Source organism: Pseudopodoces humilis, chromosome 7, assembly GCF_049639895.1.
Source record: "Pseudopodoces humilis isolate 2021_Gansu_Grassland_sample_001 chromosome 7, ASM4963989v1, whole genome shotgun sequence".
Lineage (NCBI taxonomy): Eukaryota > Metazoa > Chordata > Aves > Passeriformes > Paridae > Pseudopodoces > Pseudopodoces humilis.
Window position 1 is genome coordinate 26,800,189 of NC_142206.1, and position 23,611 is coordinate 26,823,799.

At 39.6% G+C, this 23,611-nt stretch overlaps 2 protein-coding genes across 7 annotated transcripts in view; one reads left to right on the plus strand and one right to left on the minus strand.

The window, feature by feature from the left end:
• The window catches only part of ZNF106 (zinc finger protein 106), a 40,336-nt gene extending 39,977 nt beyond the window's left edge, over window positions 1-359 (minus strand). For all 3 annotated transcript variants that reach the window (XR_015772893.1, XM_005522501.3, XM_014251921.2), the window contains exon 1: window positions 220-359. The gene's annotated coding sequence lies outside the window, so the exon portion shown is untranslated. The remainder of the gene's footprint in view (window positions 1-219) is intronic.
• A 159-nt stretch (window positions 360-518) lies between these two features.
• Window positions 519-21,533, plus strand: SNAP23 (synaptosome associated protein 23). Of its 4 annotated transcripts, none has more exons than XM_014252049.2 (8): window positions 519-787; window positions 9,465-9,570; window positions 10,099-10,140; window positions 11,383-11,431; window positions 11,950-12,067; window positions 15,509-15,661; window positions 16,233-16,377; window positions 18,773-21,533. In XM_014252049.2, the coding sequence occupies exons 2-8, from the start codon at window positions 9,514-9,516 to the stop codon at window positions 18,836-18,838; spliced, it is 630 nt and encodes a 209-aa protein (XP_014107524.1). In that variant the 5' UTR covers window positions 519-787; window positions 9,465-9,513; the 3' UTR covers window positions 18,839-21,533. The 4 variants fall into 4 exon arrangements, with proteins under 4 accessions (XP_014107524.1, XP_087913621.1, XP_005522559.1 ...); XM_088057495.1 differs by lacking the exon at window positions 519-787 and adding an exon at window positions 978-996; XM_005522502.3 differs by lacking the exon at window positions 519-787 and adding an exon at window positions 1,530-1,639.
• Window positions 21,534-23,611: the final 2,078 nt, after the last annotated feature.

The window sequence follows — 23,611 nt, forward strand, 5'->3', positions numbered from 1 at the left end:
ACACCAGGGATCACTACAGCAATAGGGGATGCTCACAAGGCAAAGCAAAGCGCATGCCCGCCCCAAGGCGAGACGTCCGCTGCCGCAGCCCCTCCAGGCCAGGCTGGCCCTGCTGCCCTCCATAGGCCGCTCACTCCGCCAAAGCCGGAGCAACCCACATCGCCCCCGGCCGCCACAGCGCTCCCCAAGCCCTCTGCTCTGTACAGCCCCGGTACTCACGGATCGCACCCCTCTCCAGGGCAGAGGCCCGCATCCCATCCCCCTGTGGGATCGAGGAACCCGGCCAGCAGCGCCCCGGGACCGGCCGCGAGCACGGCGCCCGCACCGGGCCCACCCCGCAAGACAACGCGCCGTTTGGCGGGGCCACAGCACAGGCCACCAATGGGCCGGCGGAACGGCGGCCGCGCTGCACGCTGGGAGGCACGCCTGCGTGCCCGCGGGGCCTGCCGGGAAATGCAGTCCCGGCGGCGGCGGTTCGCCGGAGGACAGCCGACAGGCGAACGAACTTCATGGCGAGGGCACCGGCACTGGCCAGCTGGGGGCATTTACCAGCAATTAATGATAATAAAAGTTAATGTTGTTGTGTGTAAATGCAGCGCTTTAAACACGCGTAGTGCCACGTGTTAGCGCTCTACAAATCCGACGCTGCAGACAGCAGGTACCTCAGCAGCGAGACGCCGTGGACACCACGATGGGCCGGACCGGCCAGGGCGGCTGCGCCTGGGATATCTGCTCCAGGGGCGATTCCTAAGGCAGAAGGAGAAGGACGCGGGCTATGCAGTATGCAGTAAGTCTTACTCCACTGGGATCTTTCACGAGGCTAAAATCCACAGCGGCTTGACGCATCCCGAGATGCTGAGAGAGAGGAAGGAAACCAAGACCCAGCTCTTGAGATCGCAGCAGTTTCACTGGAAGAGGGACTTTAAGAGCCACGTAAGCTGATGCAGGCCCTGATGCTGTAAAAGCTACCAGCTGTGCTTACAGTGCCTACAGCAGGTACGGGATATGTCAGCACCCTCAGGGAAGAATTTACCTACGCCCGAGAAGGAATATGCTTCCGGAAAGGCTGCACAGTTCAGCTACAAAGGATGGGATCGGTGATGGCCAACAGTAGCTTTCCCTTTCTGCCCTCCTTCTCTCCGTTGGTGACAGTAGGGGGCTAGCACTCATAGTCCTAGTAGAGAGTAGTAACTGTAGAAAAACCCCACTGATACAAAAAGGGCCACTTCTGTACTGCACTGTTTGCTGCCGCAGCTGCCGTCAGCACGGCCGGACCGCGGGCCACCACACGTGCAGCCCACACCCGGCACTGACACCCCGCACACCCCACACGCCTGCACCGCCTGCCCTAAGGGGGAGTGTGGTAGTTTAGATGGAGGGAAGCAGGCGCAGCAGCCCAAGTGTGCCGCCATGCTGGGTGTACACAGGCCGGCGTTCCCGCCCTCCGCCGTGTGAGGCGCCGGGCGCGGCTCCTTTCTGCCGCCACATTGGGAGGGTAGAAGGGCGGGGTGGGGCCGGGCTCGCTTCCGGGGGCGGCGGTGACGCGCGCGGGCCGGCGCTCGGCAGCGGGGACGGGCGGGACATGGGAGCTTAAAGGGGTGGCCCTGCCCGGCGTGAGGGAGCGGCGGTGGCAGTGCCGGTAGGTGTGCGACGGGTTGGGCTTTGGCAGCTTTCAGTGCCCCGGGTAGGGTGGTAGGCTCTCTCATCCGGTCCGTTTCCTCCTCCGTGCCGCGTAGCTCTCTGTGCGGGGCAGGCTGCGGCTGCCGGGGGCCTCTGTGGGGCGAGGCGGGCCTGGCGCGGTCCGGCCGCGCTGGCCCAGCGGTTGCTGTCTTGTATCGACTGCTCGGGGTAATGGGGCGGCCGGGGCGCCGGGCCCGGGTCCTCCGAGCCCCGCTTCAGCTGTGGGTGCGCCCGCCCCCGTGTGCGGGGAGGCCTCGTGGGCTCGCCCCTACCGGGGGCGGCAATGCTATGCCCAGGTGGCTTTTGTTTTTGCTTGGTGAGAGCCCGTGAATTGCGCTGTTAATAGGGTCCAGGAGAAAACCCACCTCTTGTTGCTTTTTCTTAAACTTACGTATTGCGTCCTGCTGCCTCTAGACTACACTGTAAGATACTGTAGAGTTAATGTAGTAAATAACAAGCATCGAAGTGCTTTTTGTGCTTCTTTCACTTGTACGTCTCGATTCAATGCCCTTGGTCCTGCTGGGAATACATTGGTGAGTCAGCTTTATTTTTCGCTTTTTCCCCTTTTTTTTTAATCTTTCTGTTTCATTTAATGTGAAGTCAACATATGACTTGACTCTCTAAACGACCTAAAGCAACTTCGGAAATTTCTTTATGCAACCTCTCTAACTGTTTGCCTTCTTTTTTTTTTTTTTTTTTTTTTTCCTGAAAAAGGACACTAGATGCTCACTGTGTAGAACTAAGGGTGTCGCTTTACTTCCCCTTCATAAACAAACGTGATTCTATGCTGTAGAGGGAACAGCTATGTAGGAAGGTATTTAGGGACAAAGAAAAAGCCTCTTGTGATATCAATTGCTTGATCTAATTGAGCACTATATTGCTTACTGGTGGTCTAGTAGCCAGTCTATATGCCTGACCTCTGCTCTGCAGTTTTCGAAGTAGGTTGTTATATAGCACAGTTTGCGTCTCTAAGAGAAATGGAATCTATTACTGTCAATAAGTGGATCAAAGTTTGACTTTGAATTTGTATTGGCTAGTATCTGATTTGGAGGAGGTTTCATGAGGCCTTTTCAGGGACAAAAGTGAGTTATTGAGATGAGTGTAGAACTGAACACACTGCACAGAGGAGGTGGCATTGGTAGCGCCTATTCTTTGTGCTATCGCCTCTGTGCAGTGTGTTCAGGAAGCTGATAAGAGAAAGCAGGAAGCATGCAGAGTAGTGTCTTGGTCGAGGGCCCGGGTCTCTTCCTCTAGGGCCACATATGTTTTATTTATTTTATTCATTTCTTGTAGACATAATCATCTGGAGGAGTACATTCTGGTGCTGATACCTTGTGCCACTCTGCATTAGCTGGGCTGAATTTCAACTAACTAGCAATTAGGATAGCTGTTTGTGTTAAGGAAGGGTTTTAAAAAAAACCCAAACTTTTATGTGTTAGTGATATAAAGACTATGAGAGAACAAAAAAACCCCATCACCAAACACAAAGCTGTCTAAATAAACTGTCTAATTTTGACCTTTGCAAGCATGCACAGGTCAAATTCTTACTTAAAATTCACATATGTAAGAATATTGTTTCATGAATTCTTCCATCTTTTGGAGAAGGAAACAGCTCCCTTTACAATAGAAGGAACTGAGAGCATCCACAATCACCTGAGGCTGTACCAATTCACCGACAGCTAAAAATACAGCTCGTGAGATACTGGCTTACGAACTCAGTTGCTGCAACAGCTGAGTTGTATCACCAGCTAGTTCCTATCTTTGTGGTAAGAAGGCATAGGCTGTATTTCTCAATCATACTTTTAGATTAACTGGATAGGCTATTTCCTTCTCCCTCCCCCGCAGTTTACAAGTTAACTTCACAGCAAAAGGGGTAGGTGCAAATTGAGGACTTTCAGGTGGTGAGTAAGGAACTAGTTTATTATATGTAGCAAATGTAATGGATATATGACAAATTTCTGAAAGGCATTCAGCCCATCAGAGGTACAGAACTGCTGCTTGTCAGCCAGAGATGCAGGACAAAAGTCTTATTCAGGGTGGGTTTGTGAAAGTGCCAACAATCAAAACAGTATTGATCTGGTACCAGTAGACCTGCTGGCTTTAGAAAACTTGTCACTTTTATTAGCCTCTCCCTGTCCAGATGTGGACAGTGGAATTTGAGTTGAACAAGCACTTTATCAGGCTTTGTGGCACCCTGCAGTTAATTTAAATTCATGAAGATCAGTAAGGGTTTTGAGTACTTTGAACAGCACAGCCTTAATGTGCTGTGGTTGCAATAAAGCAAGGAATTAGATTTTCTTTTTTCCTAGACACAATAAGCAGTGGAATTGCTTCTCAGCTAAGTGCTGAAGAAAAGCATATTTAAATCATGTAACTTGCCTACTATAGTTTTAATTACTATGGATGTGTCTTACAAATCTCAGGAGATCACTGGTATTAAAAAAAACCTTGAAAATGCTGTGCAAAGTCACTCTTGTAATGGCTTTTGAAACTTGTGTACATTGGAAACTGAGTGTGTTGGTAAAAGAGCTGGCTTCCAGTTGGCAAGTAATTCTGAATGGAAATGGAAACGCAAGAAAAACAATTAGTGGTGCAGTGGAATTTTTTAGGCCAATGAGAGAGACAACAAAAACAGATTTCATGTTAATTTTTTACGGTGTGCTTTGGGAAGGTGAGTGACAGAGACAATTAGGTTGTTGCTGCCTGCATACAGCAATGCTTTTATCTCAAGGGTCTTTTCATTCAAATGCTTTATTACCTCCCACCAAAGTTTTTAATGTGCCTATTGTCAGGAAACCCAGCCAGTGAACTGCTGTTGGATGAAGAGGTACTTCCGTAGCTTTCTGATCACAAGCAGATGTTTAAACCTGGGGACACATAAATGCAGACAGGTCACCATGGGTGTTCCTAACACTGAATTTGTTCTTCTCCCACCCTGAAAGTTCTGCCTTGGCAGGTGTTTGCTCAGTTCAGTAGATGGGGTTGGGACAGAGCTCAGTGCTTGGGACTGATCCACTTCAAATGTGGCAGTGTGAGCAGTGATTTTCCCAAGCAAAAATTTGCACTGTACTCTCAAGGGATCACCCTACATGCTAATAGAGACCTAGCCATAGCTCACATCAGTCTGTGTCACCTTCCAGCTTTTTCAAGTTACACAAAGAACTTGCTAAAATGCTTCAGCTGCTCTGTGAGTGTTGATTAACAAAATTAAGGTCTCTAAGGCAGTGATGCTTTGAATGGACCATGATAAAATCAGCCCAAAAGTGCTTGTTGTGTCCCTCGTTATTTTGCGATAACCTTTGCTTTGTCTTTTTCTCAGTTATCTCCAACCTAACAACTTCACATAGGAGAGTGAATTCAAAGGTTTTTAGGGTTTTTGGAGCCATGACCAAATGGATGGTGAGTGGAAAAAAGGCTGTGCAGACATAAGTTTGCTGCTTCTTGTTCAGGAGGTAAAAGCAACTTAAGCCTAATACATCCCCATGCTCATCCTCTGGATTGGGCAGCAGTGTTTTAGTTATATGTATTATAGTGGTGAACTTGCAGGATTGCTTAGTGCAACATGAGTAGTCTTGTGAAGAGATCTAAAGCTTTATGTTGGAATTTCAAAGAACTTTTTCTGTCCTGTACAATCTTCCAAATAAAGCATGGCAGTAAAAATCTTATTTCTTCTTATTATTATTATTAGGTTCTTATTATTTGCTGGCCATGCATCTGTTTCCTTGCTGTTCTGGTTTCTCAATGAATCTTCCTTTTTATAAGGCAGTGATAGTTAAGGTAATGAGTGTGTTGTAGTCTTTTTCCTCGTAGGAAAGTTTAATGACCCTGGTTACTTTGAGAAAATACATATTTGTAGCAAGTCTAGTTTTGCATACCCTGCAGGTATCAGACCTTCCTATGAAAGGGGCAGAAGGGGAGTTGTACTGAAATGTGTTTAACTGAGCAAATACTGCAGAAAACTGATAACAAAAAGTAAACAAAACTGACATCACATCCTTCCTTAAAGGAGTACTGCTTTGTATTTAGGCACATTAGATTCTTGTTTAAAACTTGCCAGTCTAGAAAGAAAATTAAGCAAAAATATCTTTGTAGGCTTTTGTCTTTTTTTACTTTGGTTATTTTGTGGCTAGGATTTTTTAAATGGTAGGAGCAGGAAAGCAAAGAAAATAGACATTGAGCATCAATGTTAACATCTGCTAAGGCAAGCATTTAGTTTATCATAACAAAAGTTATCATAGCCATATGAAGTTTTTTCTCTCTGTATACTTTATCTTTGGGTAATCTTAATGCCTCATGTATAAAATAATTTTGTCATATACCATTAGCATAAGAGCTGGATACCTCAAAGGATGCTTTATAATTCCTAGGCAGAAAGATGGAGAAATGAGTATCTTTTCTTATGTATGTATACTGTCTTCTATTGGAACAGCTGAGTTATTTCAGTACAAATGGTCTCACTTGGGCTGTTAAAATTTCTTTTGAGATTTCTTGCATGAAAGGTAGCTGCTATGTTCAGCTATTCCAATTAGGCCTGCAACTATTGAGTGTGTATTTACGTCTTTAGAAACAGCCTATTTTGGAAATGTTTTGTTTGTTTTAAATTAGTGTTGTGTGATTTTTTTTTTTTTTTTTAATGTTTTAAACTGCTGTGTGGTGAGAAGTCTTTATTGCCTAGGGAATGTGTTTTCCTGTTCTGCCTTAAGGTACTAATGGCCTCTGCAGAGCTACCATGTAGGTTGTGTCTGTACTTACAAAAGCAATGCAGCAAACTAACAGGAATAAAGCTATGGGTTTTTTTTACTCTAATGCATTTGGCTTGGATATTCAACTTTAAACAGACATAATAATCAAACTAATTCAAAAAGCATGCTTTCTTATGCCTGTCTTAATAAGGAAATCTTAATCTGTATTGTTTTATGTATCTAATGGCAATGTCTGAAAAGTGAAGGTGGGTCAGCTTGTCAGGAAGTCTAGAGAAAGAAAGGTTCTGTCACTTTTCAGTGACATAAGACCTCAAGAAATTATCAGAAATGTTCAGCAAACCTATCTATGATGAAAGGTTGTCAGAACTTTTCTCTTAACCAAGTATTCTGCATGGTTTTATTTAGCTTACTCACACAGGTAATTTATCCTAGCAATTATATGAGCCATCACTTTAAATTATTGTTTTATCTCATAAGAGGCAAAGCACTGCAGGTGTCCAAATATGAGCATCAGAATATAAGCACATGCATACCTCAGCTTTGAAGAATCCTGGAAGTAACTTCTTTTCCTTCTGTGTCTGCTGTGTTAAAAGGGTTTTTCCTCCACATCTTGAAGCTGGATTTCTTCATTGTTAGACCAATTTATAAACAGTTTCAAGTCCAAATGCTATTGATTTAGGGTAGAAGCGAGTGGAATGCTGTGCGTTTCTATAGAATTTCTTGCTGGCTGACAGTGGAGCTGTTTAGGAAGATATAAGCAAGCTAGGGGAACACAAAGCCTGTCTGTCAGCTGTTGGAACTGGTTTGATGATGACACAAAGCTGGGAGGAGTGGCTGATGCCCCAGAGGGCTGTGGAGCCTTTCAGAGGGACCTCAACAGGCTGAAGAGATGGGAAGGGAAGAACTGTCTGAAATCCAGCAAAGGCAAATGCAGGGTCCTGCACTGGGGAGGAACAACCCAGGCACCAGCACAGGCTGGGGGTGACCTGCTGGAGAACAGCTCTGCTGGGAGGGACCTGGGGGTTCTGGTGGACAGCAAGGTGTCCCTGAGCCAGCAGTGCCCTTGTGGCCAAGAAGGCCAGTGGTGTCCTGGGTGCATCAGGAAGAGCATTGCCAGCAGGTGCAGGGAGGTGATCCTGCCCCTCTGCTCAGCCCTGGTGAGGCACACCTGGAGTGCTGTGTCCAGTTCTGGGCTGCTCAGTACAGAGAGACAGGGAGTTCCTGGAGTGGGTCCAGAAAAGGTCTACAAAGACAATTAAGAGAGTGGAGCATTCCTCTTATGAGGAAGGGCTGAGGAAGCTGGGCCTGTTCAACCTTGAAAAGAGACACCTGAGAGGGGGACCTCATCGATGTCTGTCAGGATCTGAGGGAGCTGTCAGAGGATGGAGCTAGGCTCTGCTCGGTAGTGCCAAGCAACAGGACAAGAAGCAATGGAGAGAAACAGATGCACAGGAAGTTCCACCAGAATAGGAGGAAAAGCTCCTTTACTGTGCAGGTGACTGAACACTGGAACAGGTTGCCCAGAGAGGTTGCTTAATCTAATTCAGTGAAAATGGATACTTTCTTCCCTGTCCCATGTTTACTGGTCCTTAACTGTGCAAATCAGCTTGAAGGGAGTTCCCAAATTAAAAGCTGGGACTGCCTCAAATAAATCTTATGAAAGGAGCTTAAGTCTGTGAATGAAGAGATAATTCACTGATTATACACTGAAATTGGACTACTGAAAACAGTGTTATTTAGAGGCTTTATGTGGGGATATATATGTATTTTGAAATTTTATTTTTTTATTTAAATGGTAACAAAAATTAAAAAACTTGCATTGACATCTACTTTAGAAAAATCTCCTGGAGCCATAGTCTCAGGCTATGCTAGGTGCTGAAGACCAAACCTGCTGGAATATTCTTTAAATCTTGAAGTACAGCTGTAAGGGATTTAAGTGTCTTGGTTTCAGTTCACCATCAGAGTTATGCACACTTCCTGTGAAGAGGTAACAGCTGGGCAAATCTGCATAAATTTACCCTCCTAGGAGCAATTACTTATATATTCTAAAATACTGATCTCGTAGGGGAAAATGGATCAAATCAAGCAGGATGTTTGGAATTATATCCATGGGTAATGTAAACTTAATTAAAAGCTACTCATGTGAAAGATCAAGGATTAGTTTAAAATTAAGGGGGAACATTTTGGGGAAAAATATCCTCTTCTCAGCTTATGTGCTATCTTACTAAATTGTATAGCCTTATCTTACTAAACTGTATAGCCTGTGAGTTCTGTTTTTCCATTGCTAGGAGTGGTGGCTTTATTACCATTCCTCCAACAAAAAATGAAGATTCTTAGCTCTGAAAAACACATCTCTGATAGGAGCACTCTTATTTATGGGATTGCTTATTCATCTTCTATTTTGGGCAAAATGTATATCTTCTGTTTATAGCAAAAGGTAAATCATGGTGTGTTGAGACTGCAGTTATGACCCTGTGTTTATTATGAGAAAGCTAGATTAGAAAACCTTTGCCACGGTTGCAGACATAGCAGTTGAAACCTTTGTGAATCCTTTTGAATTTGAGGAATTTCCTATACAAAAACAACCACCATTTCTGGAGCGTTACTTGGGTCATTTTAGGTGGTGTTTCATCTGTGAGAACATTTCCCCCTTTTTCTGACTATTGCAATTCTGCATTGGAAATAGAAACAGCACTTAAACTTTATACTAATAACTTAAATGTCTTAATGAACTTATTTCTAGATTGCTGGGCGAACCAATGTGTTTTTCCAGCACGGAGAAGCTTGTTATTTTAAGACCTTATTTCCTGGTTTCTAACTAACAATAGAATTTTTTCAAAAATGTTTAGGAAGCCAAATCTTGGAAAGAAAACTGCTTCATATCCTGGTTGTTCCTGTATTTTTTAGCTCCTCAGCTCATATCAGCTGAATAATTATTTTAGTGTCTTCTAGTCCTAATGAGATGTTTTACTACACAGAATGAAATGTATAGGCACTCATTCTTTGAACTATCTTCTAGTTTCAACTCAAAATACTGATGAAAGGATAATTCTGATGCTTACTTTGTGTCTGTCATTACAGGAGGAAGGTTCTCTTTAACGTGGTTACTTAAAAGTAGTATTTCCTCATCATGGATGAGCTATCACCTGAAGAAATTCAGCTGAGGGCCAACCAGGTCACTGATGAGGTACATATCATAGGAAGACATCTGGGATTATGGTACTCATCTGACAAGATTATAACTTTTAAAAATAAAGACAGACCAGGATAATGGTTCTGCAAGGGTATAGCTGAATGTTTTAAATTTTCACTTTAGTTGGTGAATACTGGAGTGAAGACTACTCCTAAAAATGAGACTGGATTTTGAAGTCACTTACTTAATTGAGTATTGATCACCCAGTCCTGATTACTGATATTATGGAATTTGCTTACAGCATTGTTAATCATATTGATACTTCATGGCTTTCTTATTTAACTAAAATTCATTTGAATATGTCATGTTTTATGACTTTCCAATGGGATAAGAAAAATAATAGCAAGGACGGAAAACCAAGAAAAACTAATGTGCTGCTACTATGAGCATGTATTAAATACAGACAAGGCAATGAACCTTTTGTATACTATTGCCTTACTACAATGAACTGGCAGAGGAGACTTTCAGACACTGATGTGTATGTAAGTAATTAATGCACTCATTTTAAAATTCTCTTTCTAGTCTTTGGAAAGCACAAGGAGGATTCTTGGCTTGGCCATTGAGGTAAGAAAAAGATTTTGAATTCTCTGGATTTATTGAGTATAAAAAGCAGCATGTTTACTGCCATTTTAAACAGTTTTTTTGTCTTTCTGAAGACACATGCTTCATCATTAGAAGTTGCTGCTTTAATTCAGTAGTAGCATTAGAATGGCATAACCTTCATGATTTTTGCATTATATCAGATTACCGAAGAATCAATATCCTTTTCACCTGTTTTAAGCCAGAGGAGCTAATCTCCAAATGCTACAGATTACTTGTAAAAAGTCTTCTGATGGTCAGTTATGTCTTTGGCTGCATAATTTACTTTTCATAACATCTTTCATCTGTCTTTTAACTCACTTTGTCTGTGAATAGTGGAAATGTTTTGCTGTGAGGACAGTAAGGCTCAGTTGGGTGGGGTAGTAGAGTACAACCGCTCTTGGTTCTAAACAAGTAGTTCTGCATACATCTTCTTACAATCTGTTCATCAGTTTTAACTAGTAATGATACTCCTAAAACCCTTTTACATGACTTGGAACAAATCTGTATTTTGGGTTTATCAACGTGAAGTTACATGAGGCATCTACTTCTCTGCACAGTTGCAGAAGATGCTACTGTTATAATTTGAATCATCATAGCCTGATGAATACTTCTCACGCACGGGTGTTAAGTACATGTCATGAGCCAGCATAATGTCTTTTGGTAAGCTTGGTGGTTCATTCTATGCTGCCAGTTTATAGTAAAGCATGGATGCAACTTGCATGCTGTGTCCAAGACTGAGCCGGCAAAGAACTCTGCTGTAGTACACTTCTCACTGCTGAATTCTTAGGAATGGTTTTACAGGCTTTGTTTTGCTTTCTTGCATTGTGACTCCCAAGACTAAAGGCTTTGTAAGCCCTCTTGAAGGATGTAGGGATGAATGAACCAAATGCTGCTTCTCAGAATGAAGCACAACTATGTTTACTTTTCTAGCTAGATGTTGTCAGTTCAATCTGAGTATTACAATACATTTTATCATCTTGTTGTAAGGTAAGAAGAATCTCACAAAAATGCCTTAAAAACCTCACTAATTGAGATAGTAATTGAGGCACAATTCTTATCTTAACATAGCTCATAATTTGAGACTTCTAATAGCTTTACTACGGAAGTTATTCCAAGTCCAGTGCTTTATTATAAACTTGTTTGGGTTATCAAACTTGCTATCCAGACTTTCTGATCTTGCAATGCAATCTCACTTTGTATATGCAACTAAATTTCTTTCTACAGTCCCAGGATGTTGGCATCAAAACTATTACCATGCTGGATGAGCAAGGAGGTAAGTTCTTCCCTAACACTAAAAATCAATATTATATTGTAATCAGTGTGAGAAAAGAATTATCATTAAAAGAGTTGTTGCTGAAACTAAAGGCTTATTATTAAAGACTATTTAGGTGAAAATGGTATTTCCTAGTTGGTTATTCCTGTGTATTTGTTGTATTTAAAAGAGGTTTTGAAGTAGTTGAGAGGTAATGATAGTTACAATGTAATACAGCTCTGCTACAGAAGCTGCTTCTTTCTACCATGGCATGAATGTAACTATTTGCATTTATTCTAAAAGTAGCAACAAAAATGCTACTCTAAGGATAGGGAAGTTATTTGCAAAGTAGCAACCAAAACCTTTCACTGAATACCTTTCTTAAAAATTAAAAAAAAAATCCTAAAAGACAAGAAAGGAAAAAGTCATTTGTCTTGGTATAAAGATAGAACTGAAGCCTGTTCCTGCTAGAAAGAAATGTTAATTTTCCCCACCATCCCCCAGTCCATGTTTATTCAGGTTACTTGTTTCTCTTCTAGAACAACTAAATCGTATAGAAGAAGGCATGGACCAGATAAATAAGGACATGAGAGAAGCTGAGAAGACACTGACAGAGCTGAACAAATGTTGTGGGCTCTGTGTCTGTCCTTGTAACAGGTCAGTTATATTGGTACTTGGGCCTGGGGGTTCTAGAATATTCCCAATATTTACTGTACCAGGAGATATTAACTAATAAAAGAGCTAATTAAAAAATGCTAATTAAAAATTGGTCTCTACCAAAGTTGATTGTTTTGGTTTGTAGAGCTGCATCCTTTTAAAGTTGCATGAGACTAACTGAAGTTTACTTGTATCTAACCATACACTGTGCCACTTTTACTCTAAGTATAGCTACTATATAACATCCTGCACAGTTGGGTCCTAATCTCTTTGAGGCTTCAATTTAGTAGAAGACTATGAATGTCCATGCAGATGAGACCAAATTGGACTGCAAATAGCTATATATATGTAAGTGCCTGTCTGTTAGAAATTTGATTCCAAAAATAATTTTTTCACAACAGTACTTTTGTACTAATTTAAAAGCAAGCCACCTTATGTTTTGGAGAAGCAAGTTAATATTGGTTCTCTAAGCATTTGAAAAATATTCATGCTTTAGGGAGGGTGAGAGTAGAACAACAGAGCAGACACTGGTGTTAAAGCTTTAATCTTTTCACTAGTGACTACATAAGTTCTTGCAGACCTGCTTCACAGTACTTTTATAACATCAATGTTATGGCTGCCATATCTAAGTCAGTTCAGTAATCTAATCTTTAGTATGGCATTTGATTTGTACTTTTAAACAAGTAAACAGCCTGAACAATGTCAGAATTAATTTTGATGGTGTCCTAGCTTTACCTTTAAGCAGTAAAGTACCGAATTGTTTGTGTTAGTTGGGTGTGATTATAGCCCTTCCAAATGAAGGAGGCAAAAATTGAGTATGGTGACTGAAATGAATAGTGTGTGCATTTGTTGGTTTTTGCTCTTTAGCATGAGCAAAATCCATTCTCATTCAATGGGGAAGTAGCAGAAATTTAGGTAAAAATGCCTCATTGGAGCCGAGTCTTCTTAACCAACAGAATAGTACTTTAATGGTCATGTAGGATAGATATGAGTGTGAGTTCTAAGGCTGAAAGTCTTAGTGCTTTAGTCCCTTGAAAATGCAGATGTCCTGACCTCTGGATAGTTGAGCTTACTGCTTTATATTTGTTGGCTCAAGCTGGTGGACTTTGAGCAGTTTGGCACACTCAGTCTTTGTTTTCTGTAGTTGATAGTCTTATTTCACTGAAGCTAAGCAGCTCATTGACGCTGAGCAAGCTCAGTATTTGAGAACTCTTGTGGCACTCCAAGTACACAAATAATGAGAACAGAAATAGTTGTGTACCAAACTGGACAGTAATGTACAGGAAAAAATGGGTAAGTAGAGGGCAGCAAAGAAGGAGTGCGTGTCTTTCATGTGTCTACTGTTACACCAACCCTTTTATCAATGTCAGATTTACTTGCCAACCAGTTACCTCCACAGCTTTTCATATTTTTCATAAAAACATGAAGCTAAATAAGCTAAATCAGAGCATTTGCTGAACTGTTTGGTTTTTTTTAAATTTCTCTGAGGCTTAGAGTATTTATAAAAGTTTTGTGAAAGCACAAAATACTGGCAGTTCTGTTATACAATCGATGTACTAATAACAATTTACCTTTTTGTTGATCTTTACTATGCCTTCTTCTCCATTCTCTCCTAACACTGATGCTTGCTTTCTAAAAATGAAGACTAGGATAAGAAGCTGTATTCACTTAAACTGGTGAAAGTGGATTTTAGGACAAGGTCAGTGTTAGTAGTGCAGATGCATTTTTAACCAGCTGTCTGAAGTGACGTTTCTATTGCATTAGTGCTTGCATGTGCATGATGTCTGTCTGCATGCAGTTTGCCTTGTGACTGATGTTTCATAATACTGACACGAGTAGAAAATGTCCATTACTGCAGAGGGTATTATTAGCTGTGGAAGTGGTGAACAACTGCTTGAGCCATTGCTGGTTTGACAGGTTGTGTAAATTGCTTTAGCTTTGCAGAAATGAAACTTGAGAAATGTGAATGTATAGTAATTTGTAAACAGCTCTTAAAGATAGGTGGTGAGAAGTTTTCTTCTTAACTGTGCTTACTTTGAACAATAATTCTTTTTCTGGCTGTCTACTTCACAGATGTAACTACTCTTCAGATCACTTGTTTCTATTAATAAAGTCCTCACAGTTGTCTCTGGCACCTAAGACTTTACTTCCCCATAACCAAATCATACAAAGATTTCTTCTGGTTATGGCTTTAGTATAAATGAGATGAAAGTATAATTCTCAATCTAGTTGCAGTAAACCTAGAAATCTTCGGGCCTGTGTATGTGCAAGGAGCTAGAACTGACTAGTTTAGGTTTCTTCAGGATTTTGTTGGGTGCAATATTTCCATTATGAACCGAGAAATTATTCTATATTTCCCCCTTGATATATTCATTCTAGATTACTTCTTGCAGGATCTGACCAATGAGACATAATTTCCCATATTGAATACATAAACAGCAGTAGAATGAGAGGGAATACTTGTTCATTACAGCTAATTTCACAACTCTTCAAACGTAATGTCCAGGTTAATGAAAGGCACCAAATCTCTAGAAATTGACTGCCTGTGATTTCAAAGTTAGGTGTACTGAGAGATGCTACAGATTTCCCTTCACAAGTGTCTAAAGAAGCAGAAAAATGACAGTGTCTGGATTGTCTAGCTTAAATCTGGAAATGCCACCAAACAAGGTGAACATGAGAAAATTCTCAAAATAAGTTCTTTAGGATTCATGACAACAGACCCCGATTTAGAGTTTATTTCATTAGGTTTCCTACCCCTCTTGCTTTTGTGGCTCTGTGGTTCTTGAGACTGCTTTGTGTCAGTGTGCTTTCTTTATTTTTTTTTCTCCTATGAACTACATGGAAAAATGTAATGGTAAGTTGGTTTATTGATTTAATGGAGTTAGTACAACTGAATTGCAGAATGAGCTACTTAAACAAGATTACTGTTAATTCATAATCAAAGTTAACATGAGAAACATTAACTTTTTCTGTTGCCAAGTAACTGTTAATGTTTGATAAAAAACCAGTAGCAATTAATGGTTTTCTTCCATAGTATAGGTATTTGAGGGAGTTTTTTCGTTCATCCTCACTTCTTCTTGCAAGATAACTAATATTGACTCTGGATTAATTCCTGTTAAAAGTACAACTCTATAGGGTAAGCTTTCCTGTGACTGTCATAAGTTTCTGTCCTCTGGTAAAGTATTGCTTTAAGCAAATTACTGTTCTTCTATTAAAGTTTAAGACCAAAGTAATCACTTTCCTTAGAGTAACTCAGTTGTGTTTGTACTATCAAGATACAAGGACTTGTATTATATAGATAGACAAAGTTTTATGTGTACAAAATTTAGTCTCTTTTGGGCACAAGACAAATGTTTCCAGAATTCTAGATGAATAGTGAATTTCAGTCAGAAAGCCATATTTCTAATGCAGTGGTTCAGATTTCTTATTTTTATGGAATAGGACAAAGAACTTTGAGGCCAGCAAAGCATACAGAGCAACCTGGGGAGATGGAACAGAAAACTCAGCAGATCATGTGATATCCATGCAACCAAGAAGTATAAATCGGCAGCAGCCTCAGACTTCTGGAGGACCAAGTGGTGGATATATTACAAGGTTTGCTTGTTCTTATCTCTCAATCTCAAATGCACAAATCCTGTTACTAGTTGTCAGCTTCTTTCAGATGCATTTTAGGTCAAGTTGCTAAATAGAATTTTTTTTACTATTGTTTGGAGGAATTGTTACTTTTTGGAGAGGAGGTGGCACCTTCAGTATTGTAGTGCTCATCTTACACTGCTATTTTTTTTTTTTACATAGTGGTGGTATTGTCAGTCTGTTTCTGAATGTGAGAACTATAAGGCTTAGTACTCAGTTATTGAGGGGACTGTTAAAAATATCAAGGCCTATGACTGTCATAACGTATATTTGAGAGAAACTCACAAACTCGCGTCTTAAAGCTTCTGTTAACTTGTTAACTATTTTAATTTTTAAGGCTATTTTTGTAGTAGTGGCTAGCTTAGCACTTTTTTTTGGTGAATGCTTGCTTGAAATACAGGGGGTTTTAAAAGGGGAAAAACATACCTTGGTTTTAATGCGTAGTGCAACAAACAAGTTCTACTAGAGTAAATACGGGCAGGATAAAAGCAAGTTCTTGATTCTTGAAACATTGTCTTAATTATTTGAACAGGATAACCAATGATGCCAGGGAAGATGAAATGGATGAAAATCTTGCTCAAGTTGGAAACATTCTTGGGAATTTGAAAAACATGGCTTTGGATATGGGCAATGAGATTGATGCCCAGAATAAGCAAATAGACCGGATAAATGTAAAGGTAAGTGTCAAAGGTGTTCTCTGCTTTCAGTTCAGAGGCTGGAACTCGGAGGTTATTAGGAATGCACCCACTGTATTTGCAGCAAATTTGTGGTAAGGTTATGCCATCCTCTAAGTTGCAGTGATTTGAATAAGAATTGTTCCTTGATATATATATAGGGTATATAGCTTAAAATTCAAATGCTCACATGTCAGGAAACCTAAATATACAGCACAGATTACTACTTACTCTGAAAACTAATAAACTTCATGGGATCAAAAGTACAAACATTTACTGGAGGTATACCTGGGACATTGTTGCTAATTTTTTTTTCTTGTGGTGGGGAATAGGTATTTTTAACAATAGCAAGGCTCTTCTGAAATTCCTAAAAAGTCCCTACAATGAATGTAAAGTAAAAGACAAGTAATTCATTGCCCTAATTCTTGTGGATGAATTAATATTGGAGCTTGGGAGACTTCGGAATAATGAAGTTTGTAGGTGCACAGGGAAATGGTCTGCACATGAAGTTAGTCATAGTAACTTCCCTGTTTTTTATATAATTTTACTACTTAAGTGTTAGCTTTTCCAAACAGATTAAGCATATATAATACACTTTAGGGAGGTTTCTTTCCAAGGACTGCTTAATGAGGATGCTAAGACTATTTTAGAAATTCCCATATTCTGAAATTAGTAGAAGTTATTTTATAGACATCCTGGTTAAGAAAGAAAGGAAAACGTTTAATGACTAGCCTATGTTAAAGATTTCAAACAGTAGAAGTGAGCACCAATTACTGTGAAGTTATAGTATTAAGACAAAATGGGAATTTAGAAATCTCATTGAAATGTGCAGTAGGGTTTAAAGCAAGAGGGACAGAATTCCTCTAGTTTGACAAAAATGGTGGTTGCATCTGTGTCAGCATCTCAATTTTGTCTAGTAATTAAGGGACTGTGGTATTGATAAGGCAAATCAACATGATTATATGGAGGATGCCTTAACTGCCTGGTCAAATAAACTGCAAGGGGGAATTATTGTTTTTAGTAATAGTGTTTCTGGTAAATTCAAGCATTTGTTTTGGCCTGATGCTCTTTTGGTTTAGTGATTTGAATAAATCTTGCTGATCCAGTCTTAGTAATTATTAAAATATGGTGTATAGAAGTTAGAATTGCTTTGCAGATGAGAATAAACATGAAAGTGCCGTTCCTGGACTTGACTGGCAACTTGTCTCAGGGTATTTAAATTAATCTTTTTATGCTGATAACTTCCTAAATCTAGTGAACAGTATGGAAACCAAACCATATGTTGTCTGTAAATCTCCGAACAACAGTATAATGTAAAGAAACAAAGAGCAGTATTAAGTTTAACTTCAGAATAGAATTGATACTTCTATTTTTCTTTTTTTTTTTAAATTCTGATTCACCTGGGAAATAGGCTTGACTGGGTGACTTTTGGTAGTATTACACAGGACTCCTAGTCTGAATAAACCCATAATGAAGCTTACATTCCTGGATTTTTCTTAGAAGATCGAGTAAGTAGGTTACTGTTTCCAAAGTGTTGTTAACAGATTAGAGTCCCCGTTTCTGTAGTATGTTTTTGTCCCTCCCTTGCCCTTGACTTGAAAGGCAGGAAGGAGGGAACAGGAGGGAAGGACTTGAACTGCAGGTGTGCTCTGCCCAGCCCATTGCAAGACAAAGGTGTGAAATGGCTAATACTTTGGCACAGGTTGAGCTTCTTAGGACTTCCACTCCTACTGAGGGCAGAGGCTGATTTTGTGCTTATTACACTTCCTGCACATTCCCCAGAACACACTGTGTAATTGGGGCATTACTTACAAACTCCTTATCATACCTTTTAGTAAAACTATATTTTGACACTTGTTCAACTAGATACTGTGACCTGACTTTCAATGCTTTTAGTAAATTAATAATAAAATTTAACGCTTGTTCTTACAAATAGCAGATTGTTACAGCACTAGGACATTGGAGGGGAAGTGAATGAAAACTATGGATTTGCACTAAGCAAAATAAATCTAACTTCATGCCCATAGGCCCAGTTTTGACTATTGCTTACAGTTCAGAGCAACCTTGTTGCTCTGCAGAGGTCCTTAAGATGTTTAAACACTGGTAAAGAATTTTTATTCCCTTGTGTTGTTAACATGCTTCCAGACCAACTGAGGCAAGCTGCTGTGTTTTGGACGTCAGCTAAAGAGAAAAACTGTTTTCTCTTGGTTGTTTCTACCAAAATTGACAGCATATGTTGTCTAGGGAAAAAAAAACCCAACTACTTCCAGCATATAGAAGTTGCTCCCCTTCTCTCTACCACCGATGATACCTTGTAATTCAGAAGTTCATGTCAGTTTGAATTTTTAACTTGTTTTGCATCAAGTCTTCAAATGACCTATGAATTTCTCTCTTTCAGGCTGATACAAACAGGGAACGCATTGAGCAAGCGAACATCAGAGCCAAGAAACTAATTGAAAATTAAAGCCTGCTGTCATTGTTCAATGACAGCCTCTCCAGCTGCAAGCCACCATATTCATGGATCTGTGAAACTTCTATTCTGAAATCAGAGGGGCTGGGAAAAATGAAGCAGTACCCCTTCTGTAGGGATTAGTTTTCTTTTATTGCTTCATGTAAACGTGGCCTTGACTCCAAGAAAGCAGCCAACTTCATTTTACTCATCTGCCTTCACTTTCTTTAAACTGCTCAGGGCTAAAAGCGTTAGGGCTTTGAGAATCTTCCTGCATGTTTTATTCCTCTTCCCAGTTTCTTTATATTTTTTTTGAAATATTATTTTCCTGCACCGAAAATTCAGTCCTTTATTTAAGTTGAACAAGCAGGGTAACCTGAATTCACAGTTGTGGAAAGTTGGAAAGGGCACTTTGCACTGTTTGAAATACCTCATAAGTTGAGTGTCTTCACTAAAATAGGGACTACGTGAACATTGTCTGATTTGTATCTCTAGCATCTAACCATAGTTTTACAATCCAAACCACGATTGGTTTGGAGTTGAATTTATGGATCACAGAATTGAAGAGGCCCATTACTTACCACTTGTGGGTTGAGGGCTTTAAAACACTTCCTAACCACACAAACTTTAAGGTAATGGTAACCAGAGGGATATACAGGTTTCCATTTCTTTACTGTAGATTGACATCGGTTTGGAGGCCATGACTAATCATGCTGCATTGTTCTGATAATATTTGTTGTGTATATCTGATCTAAACCCCATGCACACATGTAGGAGAAGATAAAGCTGTCTCCCCAGAGTATTTATTTGATGGAAAATTTTACACCCCTTATCTAAAAGTTAACATTTAAGTGTTTGAATGATGCATCTGAACTGGAATAAACTGAGTAGAAAAGCATGCAATTTTCTTGCATCCCATATCTCTTTTGGCCAGTTTTCACTGGAGTTCAGTTTATGCCTTTCTCCAGTGCAAAATAATGATTGAGATCTGGTGCGGAGTTTGCCCTCAGCAGTGACTTTGGGGGTGCTTCTTAAACCTACCAAAACCAGAGAAGCGTATTGTAAAACTACTTTGTCACAAGTCTGGAGGAATAAGTAGCTATTTATGAGCTGTATGCTAGTTCAAAATAAACTAGTTCTAAATAGATTCCTGACTGGTTTATTATTGCAGACTTTGGGACTGGCAATTGGAAATATTACGTATCCAAGCTGCTTGCAAATAAAATGTTTTTCCTCTGTTGCAGAATAGAGGAGTTTCTGACCAGATGCGGTAAAGCACTCTCCTGAGAAGAAAAATAGTTTAGTTTTACTGCAATATAAAAAGATTTTCTTGAAGTCTTGATAGTAATTAAGTTGCAAGTGACTTAGATTATTTTAACTCCACCCAGCAATATATTATGCCTTTTTTAAAGTTGAAAATGGTGCTTTGGACTAACCTTTGATACTCAGTGTTTGGATGGCAAAAATCTTCAAATCAAACTGATTGGATGAATAATTAAAACTAATAGCATTATGGGGTGCTTTTTTGAAAGACAGTCCACAACTACCCTGTAGCCACTAATATTGAATCCCAGAGTCAGAGATGACACTAATCCACCAAAATGCAAGACAGTGTTTAAGTGTTCTGTTTTCTTTTTAGTAAAACTACAGTCAGTGTTACCAGTATCTTTTCAGTTGGCTGCCAGGACAACTTGATAGTTAAAGCAAAAAGAACCAAAACCAACAACCACACGCACAAAAAAAAAATAATACACAAATCCCACCAAACAAAAACCCAACCAAACAAAAACCCCCAAAAAACTGACCAAAGGATGGGGCAGCTGCATGTAAAAATAGGCCAGTGGCAGTTTGCCTTATGTGAATAAGGTAAAATTATTTTTAGGGGACTAGATACTTGAGTAGTGTGGGTTGGCTCATCTCTAGCTTCCGGTTATTGTTGGCATGCTAATGAATTTCAAAAGTTCACTAGCTACCCAATCAGTACATGAAGATTATGTGCCTAAAAATGCAAGTAGCAAAGAAGTACTTTTAAGAACTTTTTAATTGCATAGTAAACTTTGAGAAGCCACCTGCATAGGGATTTCATATGCCCTTTTTTCCTTCGTAAAAACTTCAAATTACTTTAAGGAATATTTGCTGCTAGTTGTGAAAGCAAAGTATATGTTACTTAATTATGATTGTCTCCCGGAACAGAAGACTGAAGTGGTTACCTTATTCTGCTTACACAGTGTACAAGCCTGCTCTGTACCATTTGGACATTCCAAACATTGGAATGTTTTTCTCCCTTGCCGTTGCAAGTCCGTGTTCTTGACTTGCCTGAGCTCTCACAATAAATGAGCATGTTGGCTGATAAAATGCTGTGATTGGTGTATCAAAATCGTAATACTGTAATGAATACCACACAAGGATACAAGTTATGAGACTCGAGTACTATCGGAGTACCAATACTATTTTCTGATGCAGCAAGAGCCAAATCTGTGAGGGAGTTGATGCCTTTATGTTAGTCATAAACAGTTTGCTTCTTGGATGTCTTACTGTTGTGTATAGAATAGATGCTTAATTTCCATATCTATGGTATGAAATTGACACTTGTACATCTTTGTATGTCTGAATGCTATTAAGAATGAAGGTTTACAGTTTCTGCTTTTGATTGTTAAACTATATATTGTGCACAAAAATACATACTTTTATAACTGAATGTGTTTTAAAACTATTTTCTCCTAGAAATGTCTTTGTTTAGTTTCCTGTCGTTTAAAACCTTGGCAGAACTAGTTGCTACTATTCAACTAGGAAGTTCCATGTCTATTTTTATTTCACAGAAATCCCCCTGCTAAGAAAAGAATGGGTGTGGTTGGGAGGAGAGGAATATTGTGATCTTTAACACTTTAGTTTTGATCCTCACATAATCAACATCTCTTAAATTCACAGTGAACTGTGTCCATCTCTTCTTTGAAAGATCATGATGTACATGGGAGTATACTTCAGGATGATAAAGGAACAAAGTAAAATAATTTAAAACTTTCTAGTTAAGTAGTGGTAACAGATGACTAGCAAATAACTAGTCCAGTAGATGAAATGTAGTGATTTAACCTACTGCCACTACAATTTCATTTGTGAGGCATTTTAAATTGTATTTTCTCTCATACCAGAGCCTCACATTCCCAGAACACTCTTTAACAGTGAGGAGGTACAGGGAGAAAGACTTTTGTCGACTTGCCACAGTTCTAAGCTGCAGTAGAGACTAACATCCGTGGGAAGAGCTTGGAAGAAGTACTTCTACTGTACTATCTAATATCTACCAGATACTAGGGACACCCTGGTTCTTTAACTATTATGAGGAGGCAGTACATGTCACATGGGTACACTTAGAGGACAATAATTGGTAAATTCTAGTTAGTCTGCTCTTTGATGAAAGACAGCTTTTTAGCACAGCAGTAACTGTACTATGAACTGCAGCACATGCTGCTTGTACAGCTACTTGTAGAAAACACCTCTGTGAAGGCAATAGGGTAAAACAACTCACTGTTCACAATGACTTGCAGCTGCTAATTCACTTTGCTGCATTTGAAGCAATGCAGTGTCTAAATGCTGGTGGAATAGATGGATTAAATGTGTGTCTTCCTGAAATGGAAAATTGGACAGCAAGTGATACAGGTCTGAAACAAAATACACAAATGGTTTCTATTGTTAAGTAGGGTAATGCTCTACCTCAGTAACTCCAAAATTAAAAAGCTGCAAGTAATTATGCAGAGAAATAAAACTGGTTTATAGCTTCACTTTTTGCACAGTGGGGTTGATGAGAAGGGAACCAGGAAGTCCCAATATAAAATTACTGATAGGTTATGTAGAGTGCTGAAATGTCTAGAACAGCATTCCACTATGTGACTTAGTCACAGCTCATTGCTGTGAGTTAAACAGTCAAGGGCATCAGCCAGTTATTTTTTTCCTTGCAATAGAAATAAGTTATCCTCTGTTCTGGAACAAGTTTAGTTAATTAGGACTAACTTGGTTCCAATCAGTATTTTATGTGATGCTTTCTTCATTTTGCTCTACAAAAGCTTTGATAGCTGTCATAACTCCAAGGCAGCAAAGGAGCCTAACAATGAGAAATTGAAAGGTTTCTAAATGTACTAGTGATCACAAAAAAGAAATGTTGACTTACTTAAATACTTCCCACTAAGATTTTTTTTTTTTAGAGCAATGCTAACTCCAAAATTTTCAGCAGTTCTGTTCTACCCTCTCTTCTTACACATTGTTGAATAGAAAATAACAACACTGGTAAACAAACACATTCAATGAGAGAAGCAGCACCTCTGAGTGCAGATACTTTCAGTAAAAAATTGTACAACCAAAATGGTACCACAGCACAGTATTGCCAAGTGCATACATATTGATGATAGACCACTCCTTTGGTGAATGTAAAGGGGAAATCTGCTAACTGCTAATTTGTTCTGTTGATGTCTCATGCACAGCAAAGCTCTAGGGAAAAAAACCAAACAAACTAGTACTTCAAATGGGATTTAGGTATCAAGTAGAAGGAGATAAAATTTAGAACAAGTGTGGAGGCTTTATTCACTACTCAGTTTGCATGTCTTAATCAGTGGAATCCATTAGTATGAAGTTGAATAGATTTCTGACTATACACGGCTTTGCATCATGGTAAGACATAAGTGTTCTTAAAGCACTTCACTGTATGCCTTGCAAAACAAAGTAGTCTCATAAACATGGTCAGCTGTCAGCTACTTCTGTCAAGAAGCTAGTAGATTTTTTTATTAAAAAATAGCTGGA